Raw genomic sequence first — 22647 nt, forward strand, 5'->3', positions numbered from 1 at the left:
CATACTTCATCCAAATCCGCCCAGCCGTTTTAGCATACACACACACACACACACACACACACACGCACGCACGCACGCACGCACGCACGCACGCACGCACGCACGCACGCACGCACCACACACACACACACACACACACACACACACACACACACACACACACACACACACACATACACATACTTTTCGCATTAATAATATGAGTAGGACTATAATTTTGCAGCTTTAACAAAGTTTAGTAACTTAAAGTAAATTTGAGAAAGATAATTACAATGCAAACATCAGTGTTTCTAAACAAACAGCCAATGTAAATTTGCAGTAAAACCACAGATATAGATTACACTAGATTACGCAAATGCATCTACTTCGCGTGTCCGAACCCCGACCAAACGTCGGGGTTGGCCCCATACAAAGACTGACCGCTAACTGACTAATCATGTCCCCACGAATCGAGCCCCACGGCGCGGGCGGGCGGCGCATTTGAATCGATTTTGCGCGGACATTGAGGAATTCACATCGCTAATTCGCTCTTGAGACGTCACAGTAGATATAAAAAAGTGACACGGTTGGTTTTCATACAGATTGAGGTGTTTGCGTTATCTAGTGTAATCTATATCTGTGAGTAAAACTTTCATAAATGACGATGTTGATGTAGATTGTGATGAAATAGAACCAATCTAAAAGAACTTCAGTCTAAATCCAGTGACAGATTTGGAACATTTGTCCTGCATTTGCAGGAATCGTATTTTGTGACGTCAAATAAATTACAGTGATAGCGCCGTCTTACACGCGCAAAATTAAGTTGTAATAATACCAAACAAATTATAACTTTTTGTCGACGATGTTTAATAATAACTTGAATCATTAATTTGATTATTATATTGGAAACAAGCTAAGAAAAACACAGAAAATAAAATTAGGTATAAGACTTGTGATGATGATACTGATGGTGATGAGGTAGATGTCTAAAACAACGGGTCAGTATAGGCCCAGTGACAGAATTGAAACGTGTCGACTGAACGTGTACCACCCGTTTTTTGACATTTAGGCGGTCGTCTAGTTGTAATAATTTCGGAATATACTCACACACACACACAAACATAACGCTTGTATTCTTAAATGGGGTAGGCAGAGCACACGAAACGTTACGGCTTCGGACATAAACGGTACAATAGTGACAGGTTGCTAGCCTGGTTTCGGAATATGAATTGTCATAATGATATGGTTGATGTTTTAAAAGGCATCCCTTTGTTTAACGGTGAACGTCTTCCGGCTTATGTTGATGGTAAATTATGATGACGTTAGAGCTAGTCATGACCAACGTGCCAGTACAAGACCAGTGACAGAATTATAACGTGTCTACTGAAATTGTACCAACCGTTTATCTTTGACTTTTTAGTTTTGCGACACCCTGTTATTACTGAAATGAATGAAGAAAACGTGCCTAATAATATTATTTGACTTGAAAACTATGAATACTAATATATTATTAGCAAAATGGTTTAAAACATTAAGATATCTTGAATATGTCTTAGGGACGATGGTGATGACAGTGATGATGTAGATGTCTAAAACAAGGGGTCAGTATGAGTCCAGTGGCAGAATTGAAACGTGTCGACTGGAAGCGTACCAACCGTTTTTTTTTTGACATTTAGGCGGTCGTTTAACAGTAAATAATGATTATGGTAATAATCACCTTTACATTTTTAAAATCTTAAAATTAGTAACACAAACGTTGCCTGTAAGAAATATAAAAACAGTAAAAATATACATATATAACCTTTAAAGCATCATAGATTATGAGCGATGATGATTGATCGTGATGATGAAGACAGTGATGAAGTAGTTATTACTAGAACAACTGGTCAGTATATCCCTAGTAGCAGAATTCAAACGTGTTTACTAAAGGTATGCCAACCGTTTTTCTCGTAATTCATCTGCCAACAGCGTAATTTAAACACAGAAAAACAAGATTTGAAAAGATAATTAAAGTAAAGACAAAAATATCACAATCAGAAATAAGATAAGAAAACACAAAAATGTTGTTGAGAAATTTAAAATATATAAGATTACAAGAATATGTCTTAAAAACGATGATGATGTTGATGAAGTAGATGTCTAAAACAACGGGTCAGTATGTTTCCAGTGGCAGAATAGAAACGTGTCGACTGGACGCGTACCAACCGTTCTTTTGACATTTGGTTGGTCGTCTAGTAGTAATAATTCCGCAACGAAAATGCCACATAAATAATGATGAAGTTGACGTTCTAAAAGGCCTTTGTTCAACAGAGGACGTCTTCCGGCTTCTTATGATGATGGAGAACGATGAGGTTGATTATGATGAATTGATGACGTTAGAGCAAGTCATGACCAACGTGCCAGTACAAACCAGTGGCAGAATTATAACGTGTCTACTAGAATTGTACCAACCGTTTATCTTTGACTTTTTAGTTTAGCGACACCCTGTTATTACTGAAATGAACAAAGAAAACCTAGCTTTATAATATTATTTGACTTAACAACTACGAATACTAATATATCATTAGCATAATTGTTTAAAAAAATTAAGCTATCATGAATATGTCTTAGAACCGATGATGATGACAGTGATGATGTAGATGTCTAAAAAAACGGGTCAGTATGATTCCAGTGGCAGAGTTGAAACTTGTCGACTGGACGCGTATCAGCCGTTTTTTTGACATTTGATTGTTCGTCTAGTAGTAATAATTCCGCAATGAAAATGCCACATAAATAATGGTGAAGTTGACGTTCTAAAAGGCCTTTGTTCAACAGAGGACGTCTTCCGGCTTCTTATGATGATGGAGATCGATGAGGTTGATTATGATGAATTGATGACGTTAGAGCAAGTCGTGACCAACGTGCCAGTACAAACCAGTGGCAGAATTATAACGTGTCTACTAGAATTGTACCAACCGTTTATCTTTGACTTTTTAGTTTAGCGACACCCTGTTATTACTGAAATGAACAAAGAAAACCTAGCTTTATAATATTATTTGACTTAACTACTACGAATACTAATATATTATTAGCATAATTGTTTTAAAAAAATAAGATATCATGAATATGTCTTAGAACTGATGATGATGACAGTGATGATGTAGATGTCTAAAACAACGGGTCAGTATGAGTCCAGTGGCAGAATAGAAACGTGTCGACTGGACGCGTACCAACCGTTCTTTTGACATTTGGTTGGTCGTCTAGTAGTAATAAATTCCGCAATGTAAATGCCATATAAATAATGATGAAGTTGACGTTTTAAAAGGCCTTTGTTCAACAGAGGACGTCTTCCGGCTTCTTATGATGATGGAGAACGATGAGGTTGATTATGATGAATTGATGACGTTAGAGCAAGTCATGACCAACGTGCCAGTACAAACCAGTGGCAGAATTATAACGTGTCTACTAGAATTGTACCAACCGTTTATCTTTGACTTTTTAGTTTAGCGACACCTTGTTATTACTGAAATGAACAAAGAAAACCTAGCTTTATAATATTATTTGACTTAACTACTACGAATACCAATATATTATTAGCATAATTGTTTAAAAAAATAAGATATCATGAATATGTCTTAGAACTGATGATGATGACAGTGATGATGTACATGTCTAAAACAATGGGTCAGTATGAGTCCAGTGGCAGAATAGAAACGTGTCGACTGGACGCGTACCAACCGTTCTTTTGACATTTGGTTGGTCGTCTAGTAGTTATATTCTGCAATGTAAATGCCATAGAAATAATGGTGAAGTTGACGTTCTAAAAGGCCTTTGTTCAACAGAGGACGTCTTCCGGCTTCTTATGATGATGGAGAACGATGAGGTTGATTATGATGAATTGATGACGTTAGAGCAAGTCATGACCAACGTGCCAGTACAAACCAGTGGCAGAATTATAACGTGTCTACTAGAATTGTACCAACCGTTTATCTTTGACTTTTTAGTTTAGCGACACCCTGTTATTACTGAAATGAACAAAGAAAACCTAGCTTTATAATATTATTTGACTTAACAACTACGAATACTAATATATTATTAGCATAATTGTTTAAAAAATTTATCATGAATATGTCTTAGAACCGATGATGATGACAGTGATGATGTAGATGTCTAAAATAACGGGTCAGTATGATTCCAGTGGCAGAGTTGAAACTTGTCGACTGGACGCGTACCAACCGTTTTTTTGACATTTGATTGTTCGTCTAGTAGTAATAATTCCGCAATGAAAATGCCACATAAATAATGGTGAAGTTGACGTTCTAAAAGGCCTTTGTTCAACAGAGGACGTCTTCCGGCTTCTTATGATGATGGAGAACGATGAGGTTGATTATGATGAATTGATGACGTTAGAGCAAGTCATGACCAACGTGCCAGTACAAACCAGTGGCAGAATTATAACGTGTCTACTAGAATTGTACCAACCGTTTATCTTTGACTTTTTAGTTTAGCGACACCTTGTTATTACTGAAATGAACAAAGAAAACCTAGCTTTATAATATTATTTGACTTAACAACTACGAATACTAATATATTATTAGCATAATTGTTTAAAAAAAATAAGATATCATGAATATGTCTTAGAACTGATGATGATGACAGTGATGATGTAGATGTCTAAAACAACGGGTCAGTATGAGTCCAGTGGCAGAATAGAAACGTGTCGACTGGACGCGTACCAACCGTTTTTTTGACATTTGATTGTTCGTCTAGTAGTAATAATTCCGCAATGAAAATGCCACATAAATAATGATGAAGTTGACGTTCTAAAAGGCAGGCCTTTGTTCAACAGAGGACGTCTTCCGGCTTCTTATGATGATGGAGAACGATGAGGTTGATTATGATGAATTGATGACGTTAGAGCAAGTCATGACCAACGTGCCAGTACAAACCAGTGGCAGAATTATAACGTGTCTACTAGAATTGTACCAACCGTTTATCTTTGACTTTTTAGTTTAGCGACACCCTGTTATTACTGAAATGAACAAAGAAAACCTAGCTTTATAATATTATTTGACTTAACTACTACGAATACTAATATATTATTAGCATAATTGTTTAAAAAAAATAAGATATCATGAATATGTCTTAGAACTGATGATGATGACAGTGATGATGTAGATGTCTAAAAAAACGGGTCAGTATGAGTCCAGTGGCAGAATAGAAACGTGTCGACTGGACGCGTACCAACCGTTCTTTTGACATTTGATTGTTCGTCTAGTAGTAATAATTCCGCAATGAAAATGCCACATAAATAATGATGAAGTTGACGTTCTAAAAGGCCTTTGTTCAACAGAGGACGTCTTCCGGCTTCTTATGATGATGGAGAACGATGAGGTTGATTATGATGAATTGATGACGTTAGAGCAAGTCGTGACCAACGTGCCAGTACAAACCAGTGGCAGAATTATAACGTGTCTACTAGAATTGTACCAACCGTTTATCTTTGACTTTTTAGTTTAGCGACACCCTGTTATTACTGAAATGAACAAAGAAAACCTAGCTTTATAATATTATTTGACTTAACAACTACGAATACTAATATATTATTAGCATAATTGTTTAAAAAAAAATAAGATATCATGAATATGTCTTAGAACCGATGATGATGACAGTGATGATGTTGATGTCTAAAACAACGGGTCAGTATGAGTCCAGTGGCAGAATAGAAACGTGTCGACTGGACGCGTACCAACCGTTCTTTTGACATTTGGTTGGTCGTCTAGTAGTAATAAATTCCGCAATGTAAATGCCATATAAATAATGATGAAGTTGACGTTCTAAAAGGCCTTTGTTCAACAGAGGACGTCTTCCGGCGCGTCTTATGATGGCGAAAATGATGAGGCAGATCATGATGTAGAGCAAGTCATGATCAACGGGTCAGTATAAGACCAGTGACAGAATTATAACATGTCTACTGATATTGTACCAACCGTTTATCATACTTTTTACTTTTTTTTGCTTCTTGTTATAACTGAAAATACTGAAATAAACAAATAAAAGTTAGCCTAATAATTCTTCGACTTAGCTACAGAGACTACAGTCGAGTTGATAAACTTGTGAGCAAAAATTTGAAAAAAAATATCTGAACACGCTTCTAGGTCGTTAACAATAGAGTCGTGTTTAGATATTTTTGATTAAATTGTTGCTGACAACTTTATGAACTCGACTGTACAATATAATAAGTTAGTGGGAACGCAATCGTTACAGTGTTCACAAATTGTGTCACCAAATTCCTTATTTTACTGTGTGTACACACATTTATCAATATACGTTATGTATGTATGTAAACTCTTTATTGTACAAAATAAGTAAACAAACACAATCGACAAACAATTAAATATATGTACAAAGGCGAATTTATCCCTTTAAGGGATCTCTACCAGTCAACCTTTGAGTGGATGAGAGGAGCATTCAGTCAGGGACAAACAAAAAGTGAGTTTAAAAATTAAAAATAGATAGTGGAAGCTACAATACATTGCTTTAAATAATATAATACACAAATCTATAAAATAATCCTAACTTAAAAATACACTACTATATACAAATATATGCATATGCAAACAAAATATGAATAATACGTGGGGTTATAATAGTGGAGTCTGAGTATCATTCCGCACATTGGAAACCTTCAGGCTTATCCCAGTAAAATTTAGATAGTAAAAAGATTTAAAAAAAATAAGCTTTTAAGAATGTGTCTTAAAAGCTATATGATGACAGTGATGATGTAGATGTCTAAAACAACGGGCCAGTATGAGTCCAGTGGCAGAATTGAAACGTGTCGACTGGACGCGTACCAACCGTTTTTTTGACATTTAGACGGTCGTCGAACAGTAAATAATTATTATGGTAATAATCGAAAATACAAACTGACACATAGATGCACAGAAAAACCAGAAAAAGAGACCAGCGCTGGCAATTGAACCCAGGTGTAGCGGTATAGCACGAAGCACGGAATGCTGTGTAAAAGTAACAAAATTTGGAATTGAAATTAGAAAATGCTAAATAATCAAAAACCAATGTTTTAGTAATAATCACCTACTATATTTTAATATCTGAAAATTAGTAGCACAGACGTAACCTGTGAGAAACAAAAAACAATTTTTTTATATAAAACCTTTGAAGCATCGGATTATAAAAGATCATTGAATGAATGAATGTATGAAAAAGGTTTCTTCAACACACACATAATAGTAACAAACGAAAGTTACAAAAATAGTTGAAATACAAAATATGAAATAAAATATATAATTTTGTATGTGTGAGTGAAAAGGTCCCGCCTCAGCTCAAATGCGGTCTCCTGGGATGGAGTCGGCGCTGGTCTTCCGGCGGGACCATTATTGATCGCGATGATGTAGATAGTTATGAAGTAGTTATTACTAGAACAACTGGTCAGTACAACCCCGGTGGCAGAATTGGAACGTGCTCACTCGAGGTATGCCAACCGTTGTTCTCGTAATTCATCTGCCAACAAAGTAATGTTTGAATGAAAAAACCGGCCAAGAGCGTGTCGGACACGCCCAAAATAGGGTTCCGTAGCCATTACGAAAAAAATAAGTAATGTTTTTCTAAGGTTTTCGTATTTTATACGGAATCTTCCAAGTTTAGGTATATTTTATACCTTAGGCTGCTATTTACTCTTAAACTACTAATAATTCTCAAGCAAACTTAGCCGTTATAGTTTTCCTTGAAAGTTTGATATACTTACTACGATCCTGTTTTTTTTTTAAATCTCGATTTTAATGAAAATTTGCACTTTAAAGTTAAATATTTCGCAAACACATCACTGAATCGAAAAATCGTCTTAGCAAACCCCTAATTGTTTTAAAAAACCTATCCAACGATAACCCACATTGTAGGGTTTGATGAAAAAATAAAAATCACCCCCACTTTACGTCTATGAGAGGTGCCCTAAATTTTTTTTTTGTATTTTGTATTGTACCATTTTGGCGGCATAGTTTATATGTATATCCGTGCAAAATTACAGCTTTCTAGCATTGATAGTCCCTGAGCAAAGCCGCGGACGGACAGACAGACAGACAGACATGGCGAAACTATAAGGTTTCCGTTTTTGCCATTTTGGCTCCGGAACCCTAAAAAACAAGGTCCGAAAAGAAAATTCCGTTAATACATTAATTATACCAAAACACATATTCAGATCGTAAATAGTGATGAATGACGAAGTAGTTTCATTTTGTTTCCACCCGTGATATGCCCTCTGACAGATATATTATGACATGTCAGATTACATGTCAGGGGTGATAACAAAACTTGTAAATTCACGACGAAATCTTGTTATCATAAAGTGAGTGACTATCCTTTTAATGACATTATTTAATTAGTAATTACTAATTACTCTAATTACATATCCAATGACAGATAAGTAACATGTAAGAGCGAATGTTGGTGCTAGATGCGGTAAAATAAAAACAAAGTTAAGCTAATAGTTATTTATGTGGCTGGTGCATAATGAGAGGCATTAAAGTACGAGTGTGGTTTTATGAAACGAGCCGAAGATCACACGAGTGTTTTAATGCCTAATTATGTATAGCCGCATACATAACGTTATCTACATGCATATCATAAGTTTTCTATAATATGTTCAGATATGGCCTGTATTTTGACTTTGACTTTGATTTTGACTTTGACTTTGACTTTGACTTTGACTTTGACTTGACTTTGACTGACTTTGACTTTGACTTGACTTTGACTTTGACTTTGAATAATAATTATTATCTACATGCATGACATAAGTTTTCTACAATATGTACAGATATGCATTGTTAAAAAAAGTATTACCGATACTTTAATGTAAACATTAAGATGCACTGTACTTTAATGTGAACATTAAGATGCACCCGCTGATACCAGGTTTCTTAATAAAGGCCATTTGATAGTCGTTTCTGAACATATAATAGGGAAGTTGATAAATAGTTTGTTAGATGTGTAGAAATGGCATTCCATACCTATTTTATTCGATTTTTTACTTGACAGTCATCATCAGGTTGTGATGAATCGATGATGTGATGAAGTAGGATAATTTTGTAAACAGCTCGTATACGTCCGAAGTTCTTATCGTACCGTCCCTCTCGCTCTCAACGTCAACAAAAAGTAAAAATAAAAAAAACTATGTCAAATTTAGTAAATTGGAAGAATCGATCAAATAAAGAATAAAATATAATTAAAATAGGCAGATCGACGGGTGTTCTTTTTATAATTTTTATTTTTATAGTAACATGTGTATTTAGTTAAGGTATCTTCGGTTAGTTCTTTTTGTTACATGTGTTTAATGTTATTTTATATTGGTATAATAGTTGTTAAATAAATATTGGCTACGTTTCAAATCGGATCAAAACGGCCGAAATTCATAATTCACCTAAATTAAATTAACTAATTAAAAAAAATGTCGATGCGATAAAATTAATTATAAAATTAATAAAATAAAAATAACAAAAACAAGGTACATAAAAATTAAAATCCGACCGAATCTAGACCAAATCAAGTCAATCCGACCACAGGAAGTGGATCAATTATAGTTTCCAAGATTTCGAAAATACAAACTGAAACATAGATAGATGCACAGAGAAACCAGAAAAATAGACCAGCGCTGGGAATCGAACCTAGGTCCTCGGCATTCCGTGCCACTTGCTATACCGCTACACCACCACTGGACAGGGGTACAGACACGAATACCTCCTATGCACCACATATCTCAGCTTGTTTGTTTCTTATTTAGCCACTTAAGCAGCGTTTTCGATATGTAAAAGTAACAAAAGTTGGAGTTGAAATAAAAATACAAAAATACTCCAAAAACCAATCTTAATTTCCAAGATTTGACCCAAATAATAAACAAACAAATAAAATAAGTAAAAAACCGGCCAAGAGCGTGTCGGACACGCCCAAAATAGGGTTCCGTAGCCATTACGAAAAAATTAAGTAAGTACTTAAATATTTTTCTAAGGATTTCGTATTTTTTACCTTAGGCTGCTATTTACTCTTAAACTACTAATAATTCTCAAGCAAACTTAGCCGTTATAGTTTTCCTTGAAAGTTTGATATACTTACTACCATCCTAAATTTTTTCAAATTTTCTACCCACCGGTTTAGATTTTAGAGGCGGGGGGGGGGGGGACACGCTCGATTTTAATGAAAATTTGCACTTTAAAGTTGAATGTTTCGCAAACAAATCACTGAATCGAAAAATCATTTTAGCAACCCCCTAATGGTTTTAAAAGACCTATTCAAATCTACACCACACTACAAGATTGGATGACGGATGGGCTTACGTCTATCGGAAGTACTCTAAAAAAAATTATTTTTGAATTTTTTATTGTACCATTTTGTCGGCATAGTTTACATAATATATTCGTGCAAAATTACAGTTTTCTAGCATTGATAGTCCCTGAGCAAAGCCGCGGACGGACAGACAGACAGACATGGCGAACTTATAAGGGTCCCGTTTTTGCCATATTGGCTCCGGAACCCTAAAAACAAGACAAACTAAATAAAAGCATGTAAAAAACAATTTGACCTCAAAGTACAAGGAAACATAATAAAATAACTTACCTTTTTCTATATATTCCTTCAAAGCCTTTGGCAACTAACACAATTTTTTTTTAAGTCGATCCCAAGTTTGACTTAACTGCTTAGCTACTGTCATCGAAGTTTACACACTTGCTGTCTCTAGAAGAGATTTTCTATAACTGATAGTATTATACAAAAATTCTGCTTTTATGTCATAAAATTGATAGATGTTTGTCAAAAATAATATAAGTATGTCATTAACATTCAATTAGAAGTGATTAGTTAATTTGGTGGCTAATGATTTTGCAATTAAACTTTTCCGATGAATATTAACAATGTTTAGGGATCCGTGTTGTATATACAAATAATTATAATCTAGAAAAATATGGTACAGTTGCCATGAGATATTTTGGAGCTGACAAGGTTTTTTTTTATTCTACTGGACGGCAAACGAGCAAGTGGGTCTCCTGATGGTACGAGATCACCACCGCCCATAACATCTGCAACACCAGGGGTATTGCAAATGCGTTCCCAACCTAGAGGCCCAATAATAATAATAACAACAATATCAAACAATATGAACAATAATATCGAAAAGTGATCTCTAATACCCAGAGAGCGGAATTTTCATGTCATTTTTTGACCTCTCATAGACTTATCATTATCGACTCTACCTAAATGATGTCGATATATTAGACTTTAAATTAGACTGTCGTAAACTTATCATGTTATGTAGAGCGTTATTTTCCGCATATAAGTTCAATATCACAAAAACGGCTGAACCGATTTCGAGAAAACATGTCTAAGAACCATCGCTAGAAAACCTGCTAAATAAAAAAAGCTGCATTCAAACCGGTTCGCCCGTTTAAGAGCTACGGTGCCACAGATAGACACACAGCGGTCGAACTTATAACACCCCTCTTTTTGCGTCGGGGGTTAACAAATGGATATTTGACTGTAAATGAAGTAGTTTAAAACCGGAAAATATGAAAAAAAAAACTATTTCTTTTATAGAGACATTAATAGAACACTCTGGTTAACATTACAACAGAAGAATTTCAACATGGAATTAAAAAAAACTGAAATGTTAATTGTTGTGTTGCTGGACCTCTAGAATAACACATAGGCTACTTTTTATCCCAATATTCCCACGGGGTAGGGATGAAATCTTGAAATTTCAACCGCTTGGTTACAATTCGGTATTTTACAAACAAACCAGCAAAATCAGCTAGTTTTTGGCAAAGAATATTTTTTACATTAACTCCTTTCACTAAGTTACATTACAATAATTATTTAGACGACCAGATGGCCTAGTGGTTAGAGAACCTGACTACGAAGCTTGAGGTCCCGGGTTCGATTCCCGTGTCGGGGCAGATATTTGTATGAAAAATACGAATGTTTGTTCTCGGGTCTTGGGTGTTTAATATGTATTTAAGTATGTATCTATCTATATAATTATATTTATCCGTTGCTTAGTACCCATAACACAAGCTTTGCTAAGCTTACTTTGGGACTAGGTCAATTGGTGTGAATTGTCCCGTGATATTTATATTTATTTATTATTTATTTAATAATATTGAAAATGTTAAAAATAATTTTAAAACTAATTTATTTAATTAGAAATGTTTTCCTGCTCGTATAGATTTTAACTTCTCATTACAGTAATAGTTTTTTTTAATTATGTTTCATTTATTAATTATAATTTACCAGTGACTAATGACTCCATTAGAATATGAAACTGCATTAAAATCGGTCAAGTGCGACTCGGGATTGCACACAAAGGGTCCTGTGTAGGTGAATTTTTGTAGCACCTCGTAAGGCTCACGTCTAACTTTGATCATTAGAATTTGAGGCTTAATGTCAATGAGGGCTATCTTTTTTTGTCTTTCTAGATGGCGCCACTGTTGCGTGAGGTTTTTAAGTGTAGCTTTCAAAGTCTGTTATTACGGGCGTGAAAACAAGGTTTAGATTGAAATCATATTTAATACACCTTAAAACCGTACCATAAAAATATCGAGCAACCACAGTGTTGCGTAGTCCCGTTTTGTTCGGAAAAAGGGAGGACAAAAGTTTCCGAAAGGCAAAACTGTCTCAAAACACAGACATTCATTGCCCCGTAACGCATAATTGCCATAATTAATTTCAGGTAATGCAAAGCATTCACAAAATTATTCTAATCATAAATAAACCCGCGTAGCTCACCCAAAAACTATGAGATTTGACATTTCGGAGACCTCACGCTACACTAGCGCCTCTAGCGGCGAATTCATACGCGATAGCCCTCATTAGTGAAGTTTGATATTAGCTTTGACGAATGTCCTAAATTTAGAACGTTGAGCCTTACGAGGTTAATTTTTAAATCATTTTGGTTAAAGTACACTTTTCATCATCATCATCCCAGCCTATATACGTCCCACTGCTGGGCACAGGCCTCCTCTCAGAACAAGAAGGCTTGGGCCATAGTTCCACTGCGGATTGGGAACTTCACACGCACCATTGAATTGCTTCGCAGGTTTGTGCAGGTTTCCTCACGATGTTTTCCCAAGTACACTTTTACTACAGGTCTATTAAATAATATTTTGCCATTGTATTATGTCGAATAAGTTCGTATTTATTTTGCTTAATCAATACGGTATTTGACAACTCCTGAATTGGCCATGCTTATATATACGCACCTTTACAGTAGGTACGATTTTTACAGAGGCTTTACAGAGGTTTTTCTGAACCGGTGGTAGTTTTTTTTGACATTCATAAGTGCTTGTTATAGCCTAAATTGAATAAAGATATTTTGACTTTGATTACTTGGAGTTAACATTTGACAGATGGGCGTTCCTTCAGTCAATTTTCAACTTTGAGGTCATACAAATAAAATAGTTTTTACATAATTTGTAAACGTGGGTAGCGGCTAAAAATGGCTTTATTTGTATGACGTCAAAGTTGAAAATTTACTGAAGGAACGCCCATCTGTCAAGTGTTAACTCCAAGTAATCGTAATGTACGCCTTTAGAATGAGACGGTCGTTATACAAAATTTGATTCGATTTGTAGCATTCGAACATGGCGGATGTAGACAATATCTAATTTTGCTATTTCTGTTTCTTTGGCTAGTTGAAGTATAATTTTGATAGTGTTTTATGCGGCGATTAACCTTAACAGTGAACAGTGATCACAAAATTCTATATTGCTCTCGTGTCTGGCATTTTTTAATGCGCAAGTTGTCTCAACTGACTCACTCAAACTGTTAAAAGAAGAAGAAGGAACAAAATTTGTCATCTCTCAAAATGACGCTAAAAGATTTTTTACGCATAGTTTAATTTTGCTAGCTGGCATATTTTGTTTAGTGACAGTCTCATTCTCAAGGTGCGAATATTACTAGCTTTTGCCCGCGGCTTCGCCTGCGTGGAATTCGGTTATCGCGCGCTGTTCCCTCGGGAACCGTGCATTTTTTTGGCATATGTCACTCTCTGGCTCAGTTTATGCTGGTAGCTCTTAAACGGGTGGACCGATTTGAATGCGTTTTTTTTATTTTAAACCAAGTTTCCTAGCGATGGTTCTTAGACATGTTTCATCAAAATCGGTTCAGCCGTTTTTGAGATATTGAACTTTGAAGTGACAAAGTCGGGGGTTTTCCAACTTGTTATTGGTTAGGCTAGATTATATTTTATTTAGTAAATTCTTACCTCTAATACTAATTCACTTTAGACACACTCCACACTGGCACACAAAATCAATTAAACATCAATTATAGTGATCTCATTTATATAATATGAAACAAATATTTAAACTCGCACTCAGCATTTGCTTTGTGTACATGTATAAACTTGTAGGTATGTTTGTGTAATCATTGCACAAACCATTTTTTTTATAAAATCGGTTGGCAATTGAACAAATTTTTCTCTTTTTACAAGCTTTTATTTAACTTGCTATTTATGTGTAGGTATGTATGTATACAGCGTGTATTTTTGATACTACCTTACGGAAAACCGGAAACGGCTGGACGGATTTGGATGAAATTTGGCAAAAAGTTAGTTTGTAACCTGGAATAAAATCTCTAAATAACAACCGCTAGGCTTAGAGTCATGAAATTTGGTCTGTAGATAGCTGGACGTCTGAAATACAACATAGGCTACTTTTTATCCCGACATTCCTACGGGATAGGGATAAAATCTCGAAATAACAACCGCTGGGTTTAGAGACATGAAATTTGGCATGGAACGTCAATGAAAACCATGATGTAATTTTAGGGAATTCACACGAGAATTTAATAAAATCCCGGAATTTCACTTCAACTGCTGTATTTAATGATTTACGCGTGCGAAGCCGCGGGTAAACGCTAATTAACTAATAAAACTTAAAAACAACCATATCCACAGTATATTATTAGTCATAACATAATATGAACAATGCTCACTCTGCAAGGTCTTTTAGAAATGTACAGTCAGCATTATGAAGCTTGTTCTTGTTTTGAATCTATGTCAAGTGTACGAGCGTGTAGCCCAGTGGTTAGGGAACCTGACTAGGAAGCTTGAAGTCCCGGGTTCGATTCCCGGTTGGGGCAGATATTTGTATGAATAATACGAATGTTAGGGTGTTTTGTATGTACTAAAACAATTACTTTACTCTCCTGCGACCTTATGATAGCAATTTTTACGCAATAAATGTGTGTTCATACAGTTCCTCCACCTCCACACTGTAAGAATACACACAAATCACACAAATCGATCTATCACCACCACCACACTACACTGATGCGTTTCGAACTCAACCGGATTTCGTCTTCAGAGCAACACAACCGTTCACCATGCTACCACATGTTAGACCCTCAGAATCCTCAGATGTTGTGTCTGATGACTTGGCAACGCATCTGCAATACCCCTGGTGTTGCAGATTTTTATGGGCGGTGGTGTTCTCTTACCATCAGGAGACCCACTTGCTTCTTTGCCATCCAGTCAAATAATAAAAAAAAGAAAGGAAGAAAGAATGAAAGAAAGGTTTATTTTGGCTCCATAAGTACCACCTAAAACTAAGACTAGAACTAGCACTAAAACTATGTTACTAGGTGACACGGCAGGATACCAAAAAGGGTCTCCACTCAGCATGTGTTGCCGCACATTATGTGCAGTAACGCTGGTTTTCTGTGGAGCCCAAAAAAAAACCTAGTGCCATCCGCGCAGACGCGTGATTTTGTCAAAATTAGACATTAATGACATTGTAATAAGAACCACGGCACGCGTCATCGTTTACCGTTATCCGCTAACTTCACACCGGTCGCAAACATTGCTATGTTCCGGGATAAAAAGTCTCCTATGGGAGGCCTAGGGAAGGCCCTCGGACTCAAACTATCTGTATACCTAATTTCATCTAAATCGCTTCAGTGGTTTAGACGTGATGAAGTAACAAACAAACAGACTTACGAGTATAAACTTTAGGATAAGATTCGCCGCATTTAAGCGACAAAATCCGGGTCGCATCGTCAGTCCTACACTGCTGTTTTGTTGATTCGCCAAGGTCCCAACTCTGGACAGTCAGCAATATGTTTCCGCGTGTACTCATTTAAATCTGTGTCAAGTGTACTGATGATTCTCGGACGTGTTTTTTTGTACTTTGCTCTTTAACAGACTGTTTATTTGAAAAGAGTAATGGTGAACTTGCTTTTGCCCGTGGCTTCGCACGCACTTTTAGTACTAAAAGTTTAAAATTTAATTTTTATTTCATTGCGCGCCCTAGGTTTCTAATTTAGTATGTACAGTCACCAGCACCAATATCTGACACAACAAGCGTGCATAAATATCTAATACGACTTTATTTCTAGGGCCGGAAGGACGTGTCAGATATTTTTGCACGCTCCGCTGTGGCAGATATTAATGCTGGTGACTGTTAGTAATTAAATAATTATAATTGGGTAGTTTCCCTGGTAAAAATGCCTATATGGGGGAACGGTGGTGCCCCCGCCAAAACGAAAAAAGCGGCCAAGCGCGAGTCGGACTCGCCCACGATGGGTTCCGTAGCAGCAATTTTTTTTTTATTCGACTGGATGGCAAACTAGCTAGTGGGTCTCCTGATGGTAAGAGATCACCACCGCCGATAAACATCTGCAACACCAGGGGTATTGCAGATGCGTTGCCAACCTAGAGGGCTAAGATGGGGTACCTCATCCCATCATCATCATCCCAGCCTATATACGTCCCACTGCTGGGCACAGGCCTCCTCTCAGAACAAGAGGGCTTGGGCCGTAGTTCCCACGCGGGCCCAGTGCGGATTGGGAACTTCACACGCACCATTGAATTGCTTCGCAGGTTAGTGCAGGTTTCCTCACGATGTTTTCCTTCACCGCAAAGCTCGTGGTAAATTTCAAATGTAATTCCGTACATGAATTTCGAAAAACTCAGAGGTGCGAGCCGGGGTTTGAACCTACGACCCTCTGCTTGAGAGGCGATAGGTCAAACCACTAGGCCACCGTGGCTTTTTTCCACCGCGGCTTTTTTTTTTGGGGTACCTCAAGTGCCAGTAATTTCACCGGCTGTCTTACTCTCCACGCCGAAACACAACAGTGCAAGCACTGCTGCTTCACGGCAGGATTAGCGACCAATATGGTGGTAGTGCATCGCGACTGAATCGTGGTTATGTGGGCATCGCTACAAAAAGTGGCCCTGGGCGAGCGGCCTAAAACCATGGTGTAGGCTTATCCTTGGATCTGATAACTTTTTACAGCGAAAGTGTTATGAGCTTGTGAGTCTTGGCCGCCATTTTTACATGAAATTTTTTGGTGGGTACATATATCTACCTATACATAATATTATCTTTTGTCAATCTACACTAATATTATAAAGAAACGACGTGTAATGTACTCGTAAACGTAGTGTAGGATGCCCTCCAGCCAGGAGTGACGATCTGCGAAAGGCTCCTGGCAGCTGGATGCGTCCAGCCGAGGACAGGGCGCAGCGCTCGTTGGGGGAGGCCTGTGTCCAGCAGCGGACTGCTGTAGCCCAATGACGATCATCTGTTCTCCGTGCTGTGCACTCTATTGGACTTTTTGTCACCAGGTGGGCTTCAAAGGCTACGGGCTCAGCCCCGCCCAGCTGACCACCACCGCGAGCTTCACATTCAGCGACGGCAACACTTACAGCATCGGGCACGGCTCCGTGATCATAGCCGCCATAACGTCGTGCACCAACACGTCCAATCCGAGCGTGATGCTGGGCGCCGGTGAGTGCTCATCATCATTATCACATCATCAGACGCATCACGCTTGCAGGTGGTAGGACCTTGTGCAAGGCCCGCCCGGATTGCTACCACCATCTTGCTCGCTAATTCTGCCGTGAAGCAGCAGTTTCGGCGTGGAGAGTAAGACAGCCGGTGAAATTACTGGCACTTGCGGTATCCCATCTTAGGCCTCTAGGTTGGCAACGCGTCTGCAATCCCTCTGGTGTAGCAGGTGTCTATGGGCGGTGGTGATCTCTTACCATCAGGAGACCCACTTGCTCGTTTTCCATCCAGTCGAATAAAATAAAAAGTTCAAAATATACAAGTAAAAGTTGTAGTTGCTGCTGTGCTGATATAAGCGTGTTAATGAGGGCTATCGTTTTTTGTCTCACTAGATGGCGCACTGTTGCGTGAGGTTTTTATTTGGCTTTTAAAATCATATTTAAAACACCTTAAAACCGTACCATAAAAATATCCAGCAACCACAGTGTTGGTTAGCCCCGTTTTGTTCGAAAAAAAAAGGGAGGACAAAAGTTTCCAAAAGACAAAACTGTCTCAAAAGACAGACATTCATTGCCCCGTAACGTATAATTGCCATAATTAATTTCAGGTAATGCAAAATATTCACAAATAAATTCTAATTATAAATAAACCCGCGTAGCTCACCCAAACACTATGAGATTTGACATTTCGGAGACCTCACGCTACACTAGCGCCTCTAGCGGCGAATTCATTCGCGATAGCCCTCATTAACTAGTGCGTGCCCGCAGGTTTGCTCGCCAAGAAAGCAGTGGAGAATGGACTGAGCGTGCTGCCTTATATCAAGACGTCGCTGTCGCCCGGCTCCGGTGTCGTTACTTACTATCTGAGGGTAAGTGGAACTGGTGAAGAAGAGACTAAAGGACCTTCACTACATGTCCCTGTCACTCGCAGCGTGAACATTTATCGTCGCATTCGTAATAATTCATGTGTGCGAGCGCAACGGCTAATATTTACGCGCGAGCGACAGAGACGCAGTGAAAGGTCATTGTACGAAATGCTTCGTTCTTCGCGGCCGGACTTTAGCTAGTGATTTTTCTTTTTGGTAATTATTGTTGATGGTCTCTCTTTCTGGTTTTTCTGTGCATCCATGTCTCAGTTTCTATTTTCGATATGGTTTCACGGGATACCCGTAAAAGTAACAAATTTGCGGTTGAAATAAAAAAAAAACAATCATAATTTGATTGCTTAGTAGCGACATCTCTTGTCTGGGTGAGTGTTTAGTTTTGAAAGAATGTGACGTCTCTCGACGAAACATAGATGTCGCTAGTGCCGCTGCTTAAGTAGCGTAGTAAAAATAAGCAACCTGAGATATGTATGCATAGGAAAAATTCGTGTCTAGATTCCTGCCCAGCAGTGGTGTAGGGGTTATAGCACGCAGCACGGATTGCTGAGGACCTGGGTTCGATTCCCAGTGCTGGTCTCTTTTTCTGGTTTTTCTGCACATCCATGTCTCAGTTTGTATTTTCGAAGGTTTACGGGATACCGTAAAAGTAACAAATTTGGGATTGAAATAAAAAATACAAAAATACTCCAAAAAACTAATCATACTTATTGTATGTAATATTTGCGTTTTCCTTTTAATTTAATTGAAGGGACTGAGCGCCGAGAAGGGAAGACAGAGACGTGCGGTTCGATCAAGCCAAGAGAAGTCAATGTCATGTCGTATCAGGACTAAAATTGTAGAGAGGAGTACAGAATAGGATTATCACCCAACAAGAGAAACTAAGGCTCGTTACCTAACCTAACATCGAAGGCTAGGCGGGAGGAGCGGAGCGTAGCTCCCGCATAGCCTTCTGAACCTAACTATCCGATCATTGTGCTAACGTCTGCTCGTTTTCGCTCCTCGCATATGTGTGGAGAATGATAATTATTTCTTTCTTTCTTTTGTTGATTCTTTCCTTCTAGAAGACCCCTTCTTAAGACCTTCTTTCCTTCTTTCCTTTCTTTCCTTCTTTCCTTCTTTCTTTCTTCCTTTTTCCCTTTTTCCATTTTCAGGAATAATTTTCCTTCTTCCTTCCTTCTTTCCTTCTTCCCTTCCTTATTTCTTTCCTTCTTCCCTTCTTTATCTATTTCCTTCTTCCATTCTTTTCTTTATTTCTTTCCAGGATACCCTGTATATGTTTTTACCTTTTATTCCCAGGAGTCCGGTGTGGTGCCGTACTTAGAGAAGCTGGGCTTCGACATCGTGGGCTACGGCTGTATGACCTGCATCGGCAACTCTGGACCCATCGATGACAACATAGCCAACACCATCGAGAAGGTAGACTTGCTTTATATCAGTACCACGACAAGCGCGCAGGCTAGAACCCCGAAAGGCGATCACATTTTTTTTACAAGCTTTTATTTATGAAATAAAGAAATATCATGGGACACTTCACACCAATTGACCTAGTCCCAAACTAAGCAAAGCTTGTACTATGGATACTAGGCAACGGATAAACATACTTATATAGATAAATACATATTGAACATCCGAGACCCGAGAACAAACGTTCTTACCATTCATTCAAATATCTGCCCCGGACGGGAATCGAACCCGGAACCTCAAGCTTTGTAGTCAGGTTCTCTAACCACTTGGCCATCCGGTCGCCAAACAAACTAGCTTTTGCCCGCGTCTCCGCCCGCGTGGTATTCGGTTATCGCGCGCTGTTCCCTCGGGAACTGCATTTGTTCGGGATAGAAAGTAGCGTATGTCACTCTGGCCCATAAACTATCTCTATATCAAAAATCCGTCGTTCCGTTTTGACGTTAAAGATGGACACACACACTTTCGCATTTATATATTAGTATGGATTTATTCCATCTAGTATTTATATTACTTAGAAGTATGATTTGATTAGATAAATTAAAACTAAATGCATTAAATAGAACAAATTCACTTGATACCTTAATATTGGTACGCACCAATTTTTAAACCAAGATTAAAAGATCATTTATAAATTACAAAATTAAAATGAATTATTATAGATAAATATTAATTACTGTGCAATAATGTCGTAATATCCCTGTTATAAAACGAATTTGTTCTAACATGATTCAAATGACAGATGTCAAACTGACGTAACTAGAGTCCCTCCTAATGTTACGCAAACTATCGATACTTTTGCATGTACCTAGTGCTAAAAGTGGCAACAGCATTATTTGTTTGTTTAAACGTTACGCTATTATTTTAAAATATAATTTATTCAACACTTGGAGTATCACTTTCCGGCTCTGACGAACAATATTGCAAATTAATAATAAGTTCGTTTATTTTACCGCTTTTATTTTTACCGATAACCCGCACCTCTAGCAATATGGTATTTGACTATTTTGTATATGTTTTATAAATTAAAACTACACAATGCCTGTTATCGAATAGAAAAACAATTTTAAAGCTACGTTTACAAATAACAAAGTTTTAAAGGTTTGAAATTCAGATTCAGAGACAGAGAAAGACATACTGGCATGTGACGTCACACGCCAGTACCGCCATACATGCTGCATAGAGAAAAGCATTTGAAAAAGAGACAGGTATATAGATTTTAAAAAAAAAACACTACAAATCCAATTTTCAACCGATTTAAATTTTCTCTTCGCTAAACACTATCTGTATATCAATATTTTCATAATAATATTAAGATATGGCAAAATCAGGAGTTGTCAAATACCGTATTATGATTCCAAATTTGTTTCCAGAACGAGCTGGTATGCTGCGGCGTGCTGTCCGGCAACCGCAACTTCGAGGGGCGCATCCACCCCAACACTAGGGCCAACTACCTGGCGTCGCCTCTGCTGGTCATAGCGTACGCGCTCGCCGGCACCGTCGACATCGACTTTGAGACGCAGCCGCTGGGTGAGTCTTGATTGAGTCACTCAGGAAGACTTAGTTGAGTCACTCAGATGGATTTAATTGAGTCACTCAGATGGGCTTGAGTGAGTCAATCAGTTGCATTAAATTGAATCATTCAGGTAGACTTAGTTGAGTCACTCAGGCAGACTTGATTGAGTCAGTCAGGCAGGCTTGATTAAGTCACTCAGGCAAGCTTAATTGAGTTATTCAGGTAGACTTAGTTGTGTCACTCAGGAAGACTTAGTTGAGTCACTCAGATGGACTAAATTGAGTCACTCAGAGGGGTCGGTTGAGTCACCCAGGCAGACTTACTTTAATTTGTCGTTAGTCGCTTAAAACTAAAAACCACGTTTGCAGGCAAACGCGCCGACGGGAGCTCGGTGTTCCTCCGAGACATCTGGCCGACCCGCGCCGAGATACAAGAGGTCGAGAACAAACATGTCATACCGAACATGTTCAAAGAGGTCAGTCTCTAGATTTACTAGATTTTATAGCACGATAGAACGAAAACGAGCCGTGGAGACATATTAAACCAAAAATGTCGTTTCTGTGAAATTGCATACGTTTTTGTAATAAAATTCCAAAAAATATTACCAATGAAACGGATACAAAATTCAAATCTATTGTCAAGAAGACATTAATATCTAATATAAGACAGGGATATTTGGAAATAGTGCCGATCCGAATGGCGATCCTTACTTCAAATAGCGAACCTGCTATGTTAAAAATGCAATATTATTGTTATATGTAATGTTGCTTATTGTCTTACGTACTTACTCACGTCTTAAACCGAGTTTAGCTCGACATGTTTCGGGCTATTTCGTAGCCCTTCTTCTCAGGAGCACGCGACTCGGCGGCTGCCGCAACACGCACACTATACATTATTGTCCAATGTTATCTTTCGCAGGTATATGAGAAGATCGAGCTCGGTTCACCATCGTGGCAGGCGCTGGATGTGCCGAAAGGCAAACTGTACAACTGGGACCCCAACTCAACCTACATCAAGAAGCCTCCGTTCTTCGACGGAATGAC

The 22647-nt window shown here is 37.9% G+C and overlaps 1 protein-coding gene across 1 annotated transcript in view; it reads left to right on the plus strand.

The window, feature by feature from the left end:
- The window catches only part of LOC141444578 (cytoplasmic aconitate hydratase-like), a gene marked incomplete at its 3' end in the record, with an annotated part of 48377 nt that extends 25730 nt beyond the window's left edge, over window positions 1-22647 (plus strand). Inside the window, 6 exon segments of the mRNA XM_074110144.1 lie at window positions 17582-17744; window positions 18512-18612; window positions 19924-20043; window positions 21462-21618; window positions 21973-22079; window positions 22523-22647. Coding sequence (XP_073966245.1) covers window positions 17582-17744; window positions 18512-18612; window positions 19924-20043; window positions 21462-21618; window positions 21973-22079; window positions 22523-22647 — 773 coding nt within the window.

The sequence above is a fragment of the Choristoneura fumiferana genome, chromosome 30 (assembly GCF_025370935.1).
Source record: "Choristoneura fumiferana chromosome 30, NRCan_CFum_1, whole genome shotgun sequence".
NCBI lineage: Eukaryota > Metazoa > Arthropoda > Insecta > Lepidoptera > Tortricidae > Choristoneura > Choristoneura fumiferana.